The 13,131-nt window shown below is 35.9% G+C and overlaps 1 protein-coding gene across 2 annotated transcripts in view; it reads left to right on the forward strand.

Annotated features, from left to right (window-relative positions):
• Positions 1 to 13,131, forward strand: part of ITPR2 (inositol 1,4,5-trisphosphate receptor type 2) — a 2,416,542-nt gene that overhangs the window by 727,337 nt on the left and 1,676,074 nt on the right. For both annotated transcript variants that reach the window (XM_044087657.1, XM_044087658.1), the window contains exon 8: positions 5,616 to 5,762. In XM_044087657.1, the coding sequence (XP_043943592.1) occupies positions 5,616 to 5,762 (147 nt within the window). The remainder of the gene's footprint in view (positions 1 to 5,615; positions 5,763 to 13,131) is intronic.

The following is a 13,131-nucleotide window of genomic DNA, read 5'->3' on the forward strand; positions in this document are numbered from 1 at the left end:
CTAAACTACATACATCCTCCCTTTACCTGCCATCTTTTTGTTTTATTTTGTATTTATACCTTGGTCATATGCTTCACAGCTTACCCCCCCATCCAAACATTTTTTTACACTTTTTTCGAGTCTATATTACTTCATGAACCATTCATTAACATGAATACCTATTCCTCGACCCCTTTACATTGAACATTCATTCATCAAATGTTAAAATCAGCAAACAGTTTTTATATGGAATGGAATTACTTGTCCACTACAGGGTTCCACATGCACTACATTATTTCAAACCCACCAAGGTGGGGGGATACATCCGCCATCCCACTTATATATACCAACACTGAGATCACACTACAGTGGGGAAAAGGGCAATTTTTTAATGATGGACAACTAATCTTTCCCTATAAAAAAACTGTTTGCTGATTTTTAACATTCGATGAATGGATGTTCAATGTAAAGGAGTCGATGAATATATATTCATGAAAATTAATCTTCGATGAAGTAATATAGACCCTTTTATCTGCTTTCTTGTTTCTTCCTAATTCAGTATCCATCTCTGTGTATTCCTTCCTATTTCACTTGCTTCCATCTGTCGCTGCTTTGTTGCTTATAAATCCAGATACTATGTTACCATTCTTCGATCGCAGCAGCTTAGTAACTTGCATTTTCACTGAACTCTGATCCTTCTTGTTGCTATTGTCCTACTTCTGCTAATGTTTGAATATCTTCCTGGCTATTGCATAAGTTAACTGTTTTACAATACATTAATTTAATCTTTAGCATATTGTACAATTTTCTTAGATGGTTCATAGAATTTTAATAGTAAATGTGCTTTATTAAAGTTTTGTTGCTTTTTTTATTAAATTTCAAAATGTTTAGTTTTGTAATTGCACCTACATGAATATAGATTTATAAGTTAATCTTATTCAGTGCATGCTGTTAAAAGCTACACTTTATTTATATGATAATAAGTTTGCTGTGCTTGTGAATGTGCATGATTTGTTTATACCCAGGAAGTTTGTATGATTGTATGCCTTTGTCCTTTGTCATGGGTCATAATTGGGGTGTCCAACCTTTTGGCTTGCTGGGGCCGCATTGAGTGAACAGAAATGGTCTTGGGGCCGCATATAAAATATATCATATAGTTAACTCTTTAGTTGCTCAGGAAGACCACAGTCGACCTCCTGGCTGTACTGTAGGTGCATTTGAACAATGAATAAACATAATAAATGCCTATTATTTGCCTTAAAATTCTTATTCTCACTTTAATTCTCTAATCTAACAGTTAACTCTAACATCTTAGTTAATATATCTATCTATATATATATATATATATATATATATATATATATATATATATATATATATATATATATATTTTACAAATAAACAGATATTCACTACAGCACTAGCATTTCTCACTGGGAAAACCATTCCAGCAGTCCAACTACGTAAAATGTCAACATCAGCAGTCCTACAATACTATAATCCACAAAAACAACCTAACAAATTTGCAATAAAGTAAAGAATTCACATTACTGACTTAATAAAACAATTCTGAATAAGCTACAAGAGGGTCTCACCCAAACAAATAACTGGTGCCAGAAATATGGCCTCAAGCTAAATGCCAAAAAATGCATCATCATCCCCTTTGAGGAGAGTGATGTCCCCACAAATTATCACATTAATAACAATGTTGTAAGCATGCAATAAGTCGTATGGTACTTGGGCACCCAGGTTGATAGAAACCTGACTTTTGACCACCACGTTGTCTCCGTTGTAAGGAAAGCTTTTTACATGGCCCAATTCATTAGTAAGGGTATTTCATCCGGGGACAAGGAGGTCATAACATCCCTGTATTCTTCCTTTACAAGAGCCATTATTGAGTGCAATGCCCCTTTTGACGTGCCTCAGAAAAACACCCTGCCAAAAGAAAGACTACAACCATTTCTGACAAAAAAGGTCAAAGGACTAAGTTCACTTAGTTATCTAAACAGACTAAAACGCTTTTTGCTTTCCTCTGTCTCTCACTGGCCCCTATAAATTTCACCATTGGCTTGCTTTCCAGGCTAAGAAAGATCCTGCCTTAAGAGACTTCCTCTACCTCAGAAATACTGGTTATACTTAAAACGCTCACTACAAACACCACAGCCTTCACTGCAACATAAACAAGCCACTTTTTATGGACAGGTTCTTGACACAAAAACCTTCAACTTCTGTAAAAAGCTCCTCTCATTATCAAACGATTTAGTTCAGCAACAAGACAACTGGATGGATAGCCATAAATGTAGTCCTTGGGTAAGTAGCATAGCCTTCATCAAACCAGATGGAAAATCCACATACTAACCTTTCCCAGCTGGATGGCTAAGATCTAATATTGGTTACTCAAGTCTAGTTGCCCAAGAAGAGGGGCATGTTTAACTAATTCCATTTGCAAAATTATATTCAGTATACATATTAAATCTCTCTCTCTTACACACACACACACACACACACACACACACACACACACACACACACACACACAAAAAAAAAAGCCCCACTTGTAAAATAGGCAACCTCAGTAATCACATGACACCCACACACTGAATGAAATTGTCTGGAAGTCAAAATATCTGCAAAAAAAAATCCTAATAGAGATGGATTCATCCATGTAATTTCCCACCACCAAAAGGACGATCAATAAATTAACAAACAACTGCTCGGCAAAAAGTAAATCAATAAGAAAACCATAAACTATAATGCCACATACTGGTGTAAACATATAACTTGTGTCAATCCCCAGGTTAATCTATGCCAAAAGATTGTTTCAGAGGATCAGCTATGTACAAACAGCTTTCTCCTAAAAACTTAACTCATTGATATTTGCCTTGCTGTAATTATAACTGTAAAAAAAAATGTTTTTAAGTTTATTCTGTACTGCAATTATTCTCACTGTTACGAGATGTAATCTCTGCCATATTGTATGAGTACTACATCCATAATTTGATGTCTCTCTCTCTCTCGTGTATTATATTGTTTTGTGTTATTTTTGGAGCTTTTCTCCCTGGGCCTCCGCTGAAAATGGACCTGTGCCCAGTTGGACTTTCCCAGTAAACAAATGTAAAATAAAATAAATAAAAATAAACTTCTCTGCAATCTAAAGCCATTTGACATTCAGACATTTTAATTTGTGCAGAAGTTACTCACAGACTGACAGTTTACTGAGCTATAATGCTGACCTTCGCTTTTGAAAAAAACAAATTCACAGACTTTGTCAATAGCTCAAAGTGTAGAGAGGATTATTTATTTATTTTTGGAAAACATCTTTAAAACTGTTAAATTGATTACACACCCAGAAACACAGAAAAGTTATTGTGATTATGTAAACCACAGACTGCTGCAAGAAATCAAAGTCACATTAGCACTCTATGCTTATGTCCGAACAGATGAATCATACCTGTCAATTCCAAAAGAAGTAAAGTAGCTTAATAAGAAGGTTATTTGCAAGGTTGCATGGCAATTTATATTGGAAATAAGCAGAGATATTAAAAAGGCTCTGTTTTTCCTAATTATGCTAAAAAGTCTTCCAAGGTAAATACAACTTCTGATTTAGTACGGAACCATACCTCTCAACCTTAAAGCAAGAAATCTGGACAAAGCGAAAAATGAAAGTGGGACACAGGCCCAAAAATAGTTATGTATCACAGACACCATTGAAAACTGTAGCTGCAAACATTATACATCACTTATAATCTTTCTAACCCATTATTGTCAGCTAAACATTATATGGCTCATTCAGTCCTGCCTTCTTTTGCATCAAAACCATGCTTTAAAATGACAAATGCATTAAAAATAATACATAAAACACATTGCATCAACATCCTGCAACTTCCTACCTACAAGCAACCACAGAGCTTTACTGAAACTAGGGCTGCTTGTTTCCCCAGAATGACAGCTCTCCCTGATTAAGTCTAATGGTATACAATCTACCTGTATCTGGACTACCTGAAATAAATTAAATTATGACCTGTAAATTGAAAATACACTTTGTTTAATTAAACTGTATTTCTAAGCCCACTTACTATATTTTTTCAGTAACACCCCCAATATCCATTTCCAGGTCACTTTACAAGACATTGGCAGTGGTAGACTTGGCATCCTTCAGAACCCCACAGGCCCACACTAATACATTGTCCATTAAATGTAAATATCCATCCACTGTAAATGGCAAGAAGCTGTCTTAAAAAATCTACTTCTGGCATGCGTACCCAAGTATTAGGTTTTGAAACAAAGAAACATATTCTCCACAGTCCGTAAGTCTCTGTCTTTAATAATCGTCTACTGTTGCAGTACTCCCAACACATAAGCACACACATACACACTAAAGTCCCCAACATTTAAAAAATGACATTGTGCCCACTTGATTTGCCAGTATTGATGATCCGCCAAAGCTAAGCTTGCTGTTGTCCAATCTACCACTGCTTAGAACCCACCAATGAAAAAACAGTACTAGGTGCTTTTTTGTTTGTCTGAAAAAACAATACAACTTTATATGCTACAGTCCCACATAGTCAGTCCACTACTGACCCATTAACCCTAGGCTGCTGTCTCATTCTTACTCCCTGTAACTGCATTACCTTGGGCGACTACTTTTATTTCCTAAGCAAAAGACACAAATTGGAAGATGAGGCAAAAATCCAGACATTCTTTGAAAATCCATACAGTTAAGAGGTATGAGTTCATGTTCAGTACAACACTCTTCCTGTCAGGAAAGCCACAATTTAATGAAAGTGTACTCTTAATGTATGATATATTTGTGAGCTAACTTGTTTGTGTTCAGTAGGTAGACTGATCATTGTTAGCCTCTTTGTGCATGCGTCTCTCTCTCATGCACACATATTCACACACATATACACACACACACACACACACACACACACACACACACACACACACACACACACACACACACTCTTCTTCTACTTTCACGCACACATTTCTGCTTTCATGCATGCACTCACTCCGTACTTACCTATTAACACAGGTAATTGCTGTCCCTTTCAAAGGCAACAGCAGCAAATCCATACATGAGTCCCTCTTCAGCGAGAACACACACACACACTGACTGTTCGGTGCAAAATAATGGCGTAAACACACTGACTCTTTTTTGGCTCAAAAACAAAATTAGAAGGTGCTTTGGCGCATGCGCACACCGACATTAGCGTTACAGGTCACGGGAGCGAAAAACACAAAACAAAAAAAGTGTTTTGGGGCATGCGTACATTGATGTTGCAGTTAGAGGTTGAGGGCCGCATGGAAGAGCTCTGAGGGCCGCATGCGGCCCGCGGGCCACAGGTTGGACATGTCTACGATTAGACTCTCTCACTTTGCTAACTAATGAGTAACCAAAATAATGAGAATTTAATGTTTTTTTAATTGCTCTTGCTGCATATTAAAGGTGGTTTTGGTTAGGTGCTCTGATAGGCTGTAAATTGTGTTAGTGTTGTGCGTTTGCTTACAGTTTCACAATTTGACAGTCCATTTGGTGAGCTTTACATTTATAATTTACATTTTCATCTGTGTACTTCTAGTAGCCATATTGTGTCTTCATTTATTAATGCATGCATTCATAATTTCTGCAGGGCGATGTAGTTAGATTATTCCATGCCGAACAAGAGAAATTTCTAACCTGTGATGAGTACCTAAAGAAGCAAAGAATATTTCTGAGAACAACTTTGCGACAATCAGCAACATCGGCAACCAGCTCAAAAGCATTGTGGGAAATTGAGGTAAGATCTTCTAAGTTGTTAACAAATTATTTATTTAACAATGCAATTTTTAAAATTATTTTAACACCAAATGCACAAGACACTTACATTATTGGCCAGTGCAGAATATAATTCTTTATGTGTAGCTATACATTTGTCTGTCTGCCTATTTCCACAGAGTGAGAAAAAAAAATTGCCACTTTTTTACTGAATGTTGAAGTAGAGGATTAAAGCTTTGTACTGGTAGCAAGTTTCATCCTGTAATACAGAATGTTATCCCTGCAACTTCCATTTGCCTTCTCTGTAATTTAAGCAAGTCTCTTTAAGAGGCAGTATTCCCAGGTTACCCCTGAAAAGAGTTTTGTTCTCAGAGCCAGACCATGTTCAACCAGGGCCGTAGGCAGGGTATGGACTGGGCCCCCTTCTTCCAGTCATTCCAGTATCCCAGTAATTGGCGGTCTTTTCCTAATTCAAAGCTCTCAGTGTCTATACTACTTTCTTCTCTACATTTGCAGTTATCTCACAAATTTGGATTTAATTTAAAACTTCTATTTAAAAAATTTACAGCAGAAACACTGATCGTCATTTGTTAAACAAAAAATAAAACACTCACGTTGACAACAAACTTAGCAAGAGCAAATTTCTCTTCCCTTGAAACTCACATTTATGAAGCATTCATCTGGTAACTGATTAAACTACAAGCTATGTGTTGGGATTCATAGTCAAATAGTATGTTGTAAAGCACTAATAAGCAGCTGTTTGAAGGGTGTAGGAATTTGAAACATAAACATGTAACACATCTGCTAACAGCTTGTGCAGCCCAGGAGGACTGTGTGCTGAAGTGATCTGGTCTGAGCCTTACTTATCTGTGCAAAGTACCAGGCAGACTGTTGTAGCCTGACACAGTGCATTTCAAACTTGTGTGTCTGCAAAAAAACAATCTGAATTAAAAATTCATAGTCAAAGTATTATCAGCCTAGGCTGACTGGTGCTGAATCTGGGCTTGTTTGGGTTTAGTGGGTTTTCCAAGTTAGTGAACAAAATGCACATAAATAACTAACCAAATTAACAAATGATCAAAGATACCTTTTTCCGTCAGAGAAGAAATATATTTCCTGGCACACTGTGATAGCTGCAGCATGCATTGTCAAGTTAAATTGTTTGTAATTTAAAGATTGTAAGGGAATTAGAGTTCAACTTTGTGCTGAACATGATATAATGATGTACACTAGCTACTGGGTAGCATGCATATCTATACAATTGATAACCAGCTAATAATGAGGCTTTGTCAAAGACTGCTGGTTTTGTAACAAATTGGGGCCTACAGATTTGTGCAGCCCTTTGCAAATTATGAGAAATATGCTATTATGAAGTTTATATCCTTATCAGAGCTTTGAAGTAAGAGTTCTGCAAGCCAAGCCTGCTGTCTGTCACCTCAGCGTCCTTAATGCATCTACAGTTTGGCCAAGTCAATGTTAAAGTAAGAAGTCATAAATTATACACTATTTTTGTATGTGTTTCAAATACCTGCAAAATTTTCAGACACATCAGTCATTTGCAGATGATATATTGCATTTTTGCAGCTGCAGACAGAAAAAGGATAGAGCATAACAAACGCAGTAGAAGTAATGTGAGGTGGGAGTTGCACGCTCATAAGCATGAATGTTAGGTTTACTGAATTGAATTTCAGTAGCTTCAGCAAGCCCATTCAGTACATAATAACTTTATTAGAGCACCGGCCTGCAGCCATTTCACATTACTCATTTGGAAGTTAAGTAACTCACTGGCTGTAAGGCAGTTATCACATGAAATGTAAGAAGTCTTTCATTGTGATAAAAGAGAGAATCTCCTCACCTAATAGGGCATAAATATATTTCTTGTTTAATTCATTGTCAAGCTGTCAACAATATTTATTCATATGTGTGTGTGTGTGTGTATACACACACACACACACACACACACACACACACACACACACACACACACACACACACCCCTACCATTTAATTAGATATCTGATAATGTTAAATCTTTGGAAGTTTAGAGGCATCATAATTGCATAGCATGGCAAAAAAACTTCTTAACTGTATATCAAAATAATAAAGAGATATTACACACATTGTCTGCTGTCAAACTCTTTACTGCAACTCCTAATTCATGACTAAGTAGATGACATGCATCTGGTTAATGTCTGTATATTAAAGCTACAGACTGCTGTTTACTGCATTCCATCTTTTTTATATAAGATAAAACACTGTATTATATGTAAGTGTTCTTTCAGTTTAATTTCTGGGTATATTTTTCAGTACCATGATGGAATGGACCCCATTCATAAGTCAGGGTACGATTAGAGTTCATGAATTTAGTATTGTTTCAGTCTTTGATATTAGCCAAGAGTGCTCTTTTCAGCACCCACAATGTACCCAGATTTGCCTCCTCCTGTAATTCATGCAGGGTTACATGTATGGGTAGTATATCTAAGTACAACTGCAAAATTTTCATATCTATTATAAATATTTATGTGGTATCATTACTATACATTAAGTAAAAATGCACTTTTAAATGTTTCAGCAAAATTCAAGTCATATTTTCTATGCAGCTCACTTTTTGTTTCATGCTACAAACTGTCAGTGTGTACACATATAAACTGACTGCTGTAGACTGGCTTATATGTGATCCTTTCTTATCTTACTCTTTAGACATCAGGTTTATGCTCCACTAAATTGTCATCTGCTACATTTCATCATCACACTTTTGTATCTAATATACCAACGCTGTCACACTTTTGTATCTAATATACCAACGCTGCTACGTTTCATCGTCACACTTTTGTATCTAATATACCAACGCTGCTACATTTCATCATCACACTTTTGTATCTAATATACCAACGCTGCTACGTTTCATCGTCACACTTTTGTATCTAATATACCAACGCTGCTACATTTCATCGTCACACTTTTGTACCAATGCTGCTACATTTCATCGTCACACTTCTGTATCTAATATACCAACGCTGCTACATTTCATCATCGCACTTTTGTATCTAATATACCAACGCTGCTATATTTCATCATCACACTTTTATATCTAATATACCAATGCTGCTACATTTCATCATCACACTTTTGTATCTAATATACCAACGCTGCTACATTTCATCGTCACACTTTTGTATCTAATATACCAATGCTGCTACATTTCATCGTCACACTTTTGTATCTAATATACCAACGCTGCCACATTTCATCATCACACTTTTGTATCTAATATACCAACGCTGCTACATTTCATCATCACACTTTTGTATCTAATATACCAATGCTGCTACATTTCATCATCACACTTTTGTATCTAATATACCAACGCTGCTACATTTCATCATCACACTTTTGTATCTAATATACCAATGCTGCTACATTTCATCATCACACTTTTGTATCTAATATACCAACGCTGCTACATTTCATCATCACACTTTTGTATCTAATATACCAACGCTGCTACATTTCATCATCACACTTTTGTATCTAATATACCAACGCTGCTACATTTCATCATCACACTTTTGTATCTAATATACCAACGCTGCTACATTTCATCATCACACTTTTGTATCTAATATACCAATGCTGCTACATTTCATCGTCACACTTTTGTATGTAATATACCAACGCTGCTACATTTCATCATCGCTTTTGTATCTAATATACCAACACTGCTACATTTCATCATCACACTTTTGTTTCTAATATACCAACGCTGCTACATTTCATTGTCACACTTTTGTATCTAATATACCAACGCTGCTACATTTCATCGTCACACTTTTGTATCTAATATACCAACACTGCTACATTTCATCGTCACACTTTTGTATCTAATATACCAACGCTGCTACATTTCATCATCACACTTTTATATCTAATATACCAATGCTGCTACATTTCATCATCACACTTTTGTATCTAATATACCAACGCTGCTACATTTCATCATCACACTTTTGTATCTAATATACCAATGCTGCTACATTTCATCATCACACTTTTGTATCTAATATACCAACGCTGCTACATTTCATTGTCACACTTTTGTATGTAATATACCAACGCTGCTACATTTCATCATCACACTTTTGTATCTAATATACCAACGCTGCTACATTTCATCATCACTTTTGTATCTAATATACCAACGCTGCTACATTTCATCATCACACTTTTGTTTCAAATATACCAACGCTGCTACATTTCATCGTCACACTTTTTTGTATCTAATATACCAACGCTGCTACATTTCATCGTCACACTTTTGTATCTAATATACCAACACTGCTACATTTCATCGTCACACTTTTGTATCTAATATACCAACGCTGCTACATTTCATCGTCACACTTTTGTATCTAATATACCAATGCTGCTACATTTCATCGTCACACTTTTGTATCTAATATACCAATGCTGATACATTTCATCATCTCACTTTTGTATCTAATATACCAACACTGCTACATTTCATCATCACACTTTTGTATCTAATATACCAACGCTGCTACATTTCATCATCACACTTTTGTATCTGATATACCAACGCTGCTACATTTCATCATCACATTTTTATATCTGATATACCAACGGTGCTACATTTCATCATTACACTTTTGTATCTAATATACCAATGCTGCTACATTTCATCATCACACTTTTGTATCTAATATACCAACGCTGCTACATTTCATCATCACACTTTTGTATCTAATATAACAACGCTGCTACATTTCATCATCACACTTTTGTATCTAATATACCAACGCTGCTACATTTCATCATCACACTTTTGTATCTAATATACCAACGCTGCTACATTTCATCGTCACACTTTTGTTTCTAATATACCAACACTGCTACATTTCATCATCACACTTTTGTATCTAATATACCAACGCTGCTACATTTCATCATCACACTTTTGTATCTAATATACCAACGCTGCTACATTTCATCATCACACTTTTGTCTCTAATATACCAACGCTGCTACATTTCATCATCACACTTTTCTATCTAATTTACCAATGCTGCTACATTTCATCATCACACTTTTGTATCTAATATATTAACGCTGCTACATTTCATCATCACACTTTTGATTGCGTCATACTTTCCTGCCAAACTGTGGTCTGCAAGTGTCACAGACATGCCCGTCAACTGTCCCTGGTTTTGACTCCAATTTTAGTTTTGTCCCTCTCAAAACTGGTGACTTTTGTAGAAAAGGTAGTAAGTACACTTGGTTAATTAATTAGCGAGTATTACAATGATAAACTTCTTTTTACATCAGATAATATGTATTAAGTCACATTCTCTTATTCAACCAGTGACTCAAGTTAGTAGTACTAATATTTTAAAAGTGCCCCTGATTGTCCCTGTTATTTCTGGATTTGTCCCTGATTGGTTGAGAGCTATGATCACAGATAAGCTGTAATGTGTTGCATTTTCTACTGTCTGGAAAAATATTCTGGACTTTTGACTACTGAACTTGGAGACAGTTGAGTCAAGTAACTATCTTTCATTTCATTAATTTCATATCTAGGATAATACTTTTCAGCATTGCAGTCGTGATACCCATAGTGTCCTTCAATTACACCTGTTAACTTAGAGGAGTAGTCAACACAGTTTAAATATTGATCCACTGAGAACTGACATGGATATGGTAAGACCTTCTTCCATGACAACTCTTAATATATGAGCTGCTAACAACTCTGTTTTTAGGATCCTTTTTACATATTTTTGCTGCCCACATATTTCACCTTCCAGCTGACTGTAGTCCTTCGTGCCTCAGGGCTGGAAAGTGGACATGGAAACACTGAGCAGAGGTTCCTTAATGTCATGGAGTTTGCGGTATATTTAACAATTATGTACTATTTCTTCTTTTCTGCTCTCACATTTTGGGCGATACAGGACAGCTCAAGCTCTCTTTTTACATGTAATAATGTGGATTTTCTGCAGCCTGTTTCATGCTATTTTCTTATTTATATAACTTTATCAGACATAGTGGACATTGAATACAGCTGATGTTTGTCTGTGCTTGGATAAGCTCTAACAGCTCTGTTAACTGCTCTGGACAACATGTCAGTGCAGCTTTCCTGAGTAGGTACAGCTGTTTCTTTTCTAGAACATACCTCTTGAGCTGTGGCAGCTTTTTATATGACGGTGATAGTTGTAAAGTAACCCACAATACTTTTGCACCTTCCTGCAAAAGATCTTACTTTTGTTTCTTAAGGTCACCGCTACTTCATGAATAAGCTATATGCATTTGCTTGTCCAGTTTATATCAATCTATTATGTCATACTTTTGACATTTTAGCAACATCCTTTGTACTGCATGTTGTTCTCTTTGTTCTTGAATATGTTCTGCAGTAGTTTTATCACATGTCTTAACCATTTCAGATTTACCGTAAATATATTTGTGGAAATTTTCAAATCCATGAAAAACAAATATCATTATCAATATGACATTTTAATATATGCATTGGTAAGGGCTTTCAAACCTTATGTCAGTGGTCTGCCTGTTTGTATCAGTATTGCTTATATCCCTTTTCACTCACATCTACTTGCAACACACCTGCTTTCGACATATCAGAGTAAAGCATAGTTGATGCATTAGTCACAAGTTTCTTCAGTAACTCAAAGTTGTTTTTCTTTTCCAATATCCAGTCTCATGTCATATTATGTTACAAAAGCTTCATGAGTGTCATGGTAACTTCTGACATGTTCAATTGGTCAAGTACTCTAACCTTCACAGGAATTTTATGAGATTTTACCTGTCTTCTGGCCCATCAAACACTGTGACATTGCCAGAGATGTCCTATGGTGTTACCTGTCTTCTGTCTTTGTAACAAGCATAGTGACTGTTACTTTCTTAGCATCTGTTTTCAGATCTGCTGACAGAAGACTAAGATTCATATATCTCACTGAAGATGCTGAGGTATTTCACTTGCTCCTGTTAGGTTTCTTGTTATTGTATTTCCTTGGTTTGTTCTGCAGCTTGACTGATCCCAAATCATTCTCTATTTAATGCCATTCAATATGGGCAGATACAGTGCAGCTGTATTAGCCATATCATCCAGACCAAAAATTTCTACCACAGCTTTCTGGAATTCCTCTGGACCAGACAAAATACAAAGGCAGCCCAAAACATCTACACATTCCCATTGGCATACTGAATGTACATAGCTTATAATTGTCTACATCCAGCCCAGTCTGTCAGAAATTTTGGTAATGTTTAGTACTGTAAAGTATTAGGAAATGAGCATTTTTGACATTCTTGAGTGTTCTCTCTGAATCACTTTGTTTAGATTTTGTATGTTTGTGTAGATTATAAGCATA

This window comes from Protopterus annectens, chromosome 11.part0 (assembly GCF_019279795.1).
Source record: "Protopterus annectens isolate FY-2018-M chromosome 11.part0, PAN1.0, whole genome shotgun sequence".
In the NCBI taxonomy this organism is placed as follows: Eukaryota; Metazoa; Chordata; order Ceratodontiformes; family Protopteridae; genus Protopterus; species Protopterus annectens.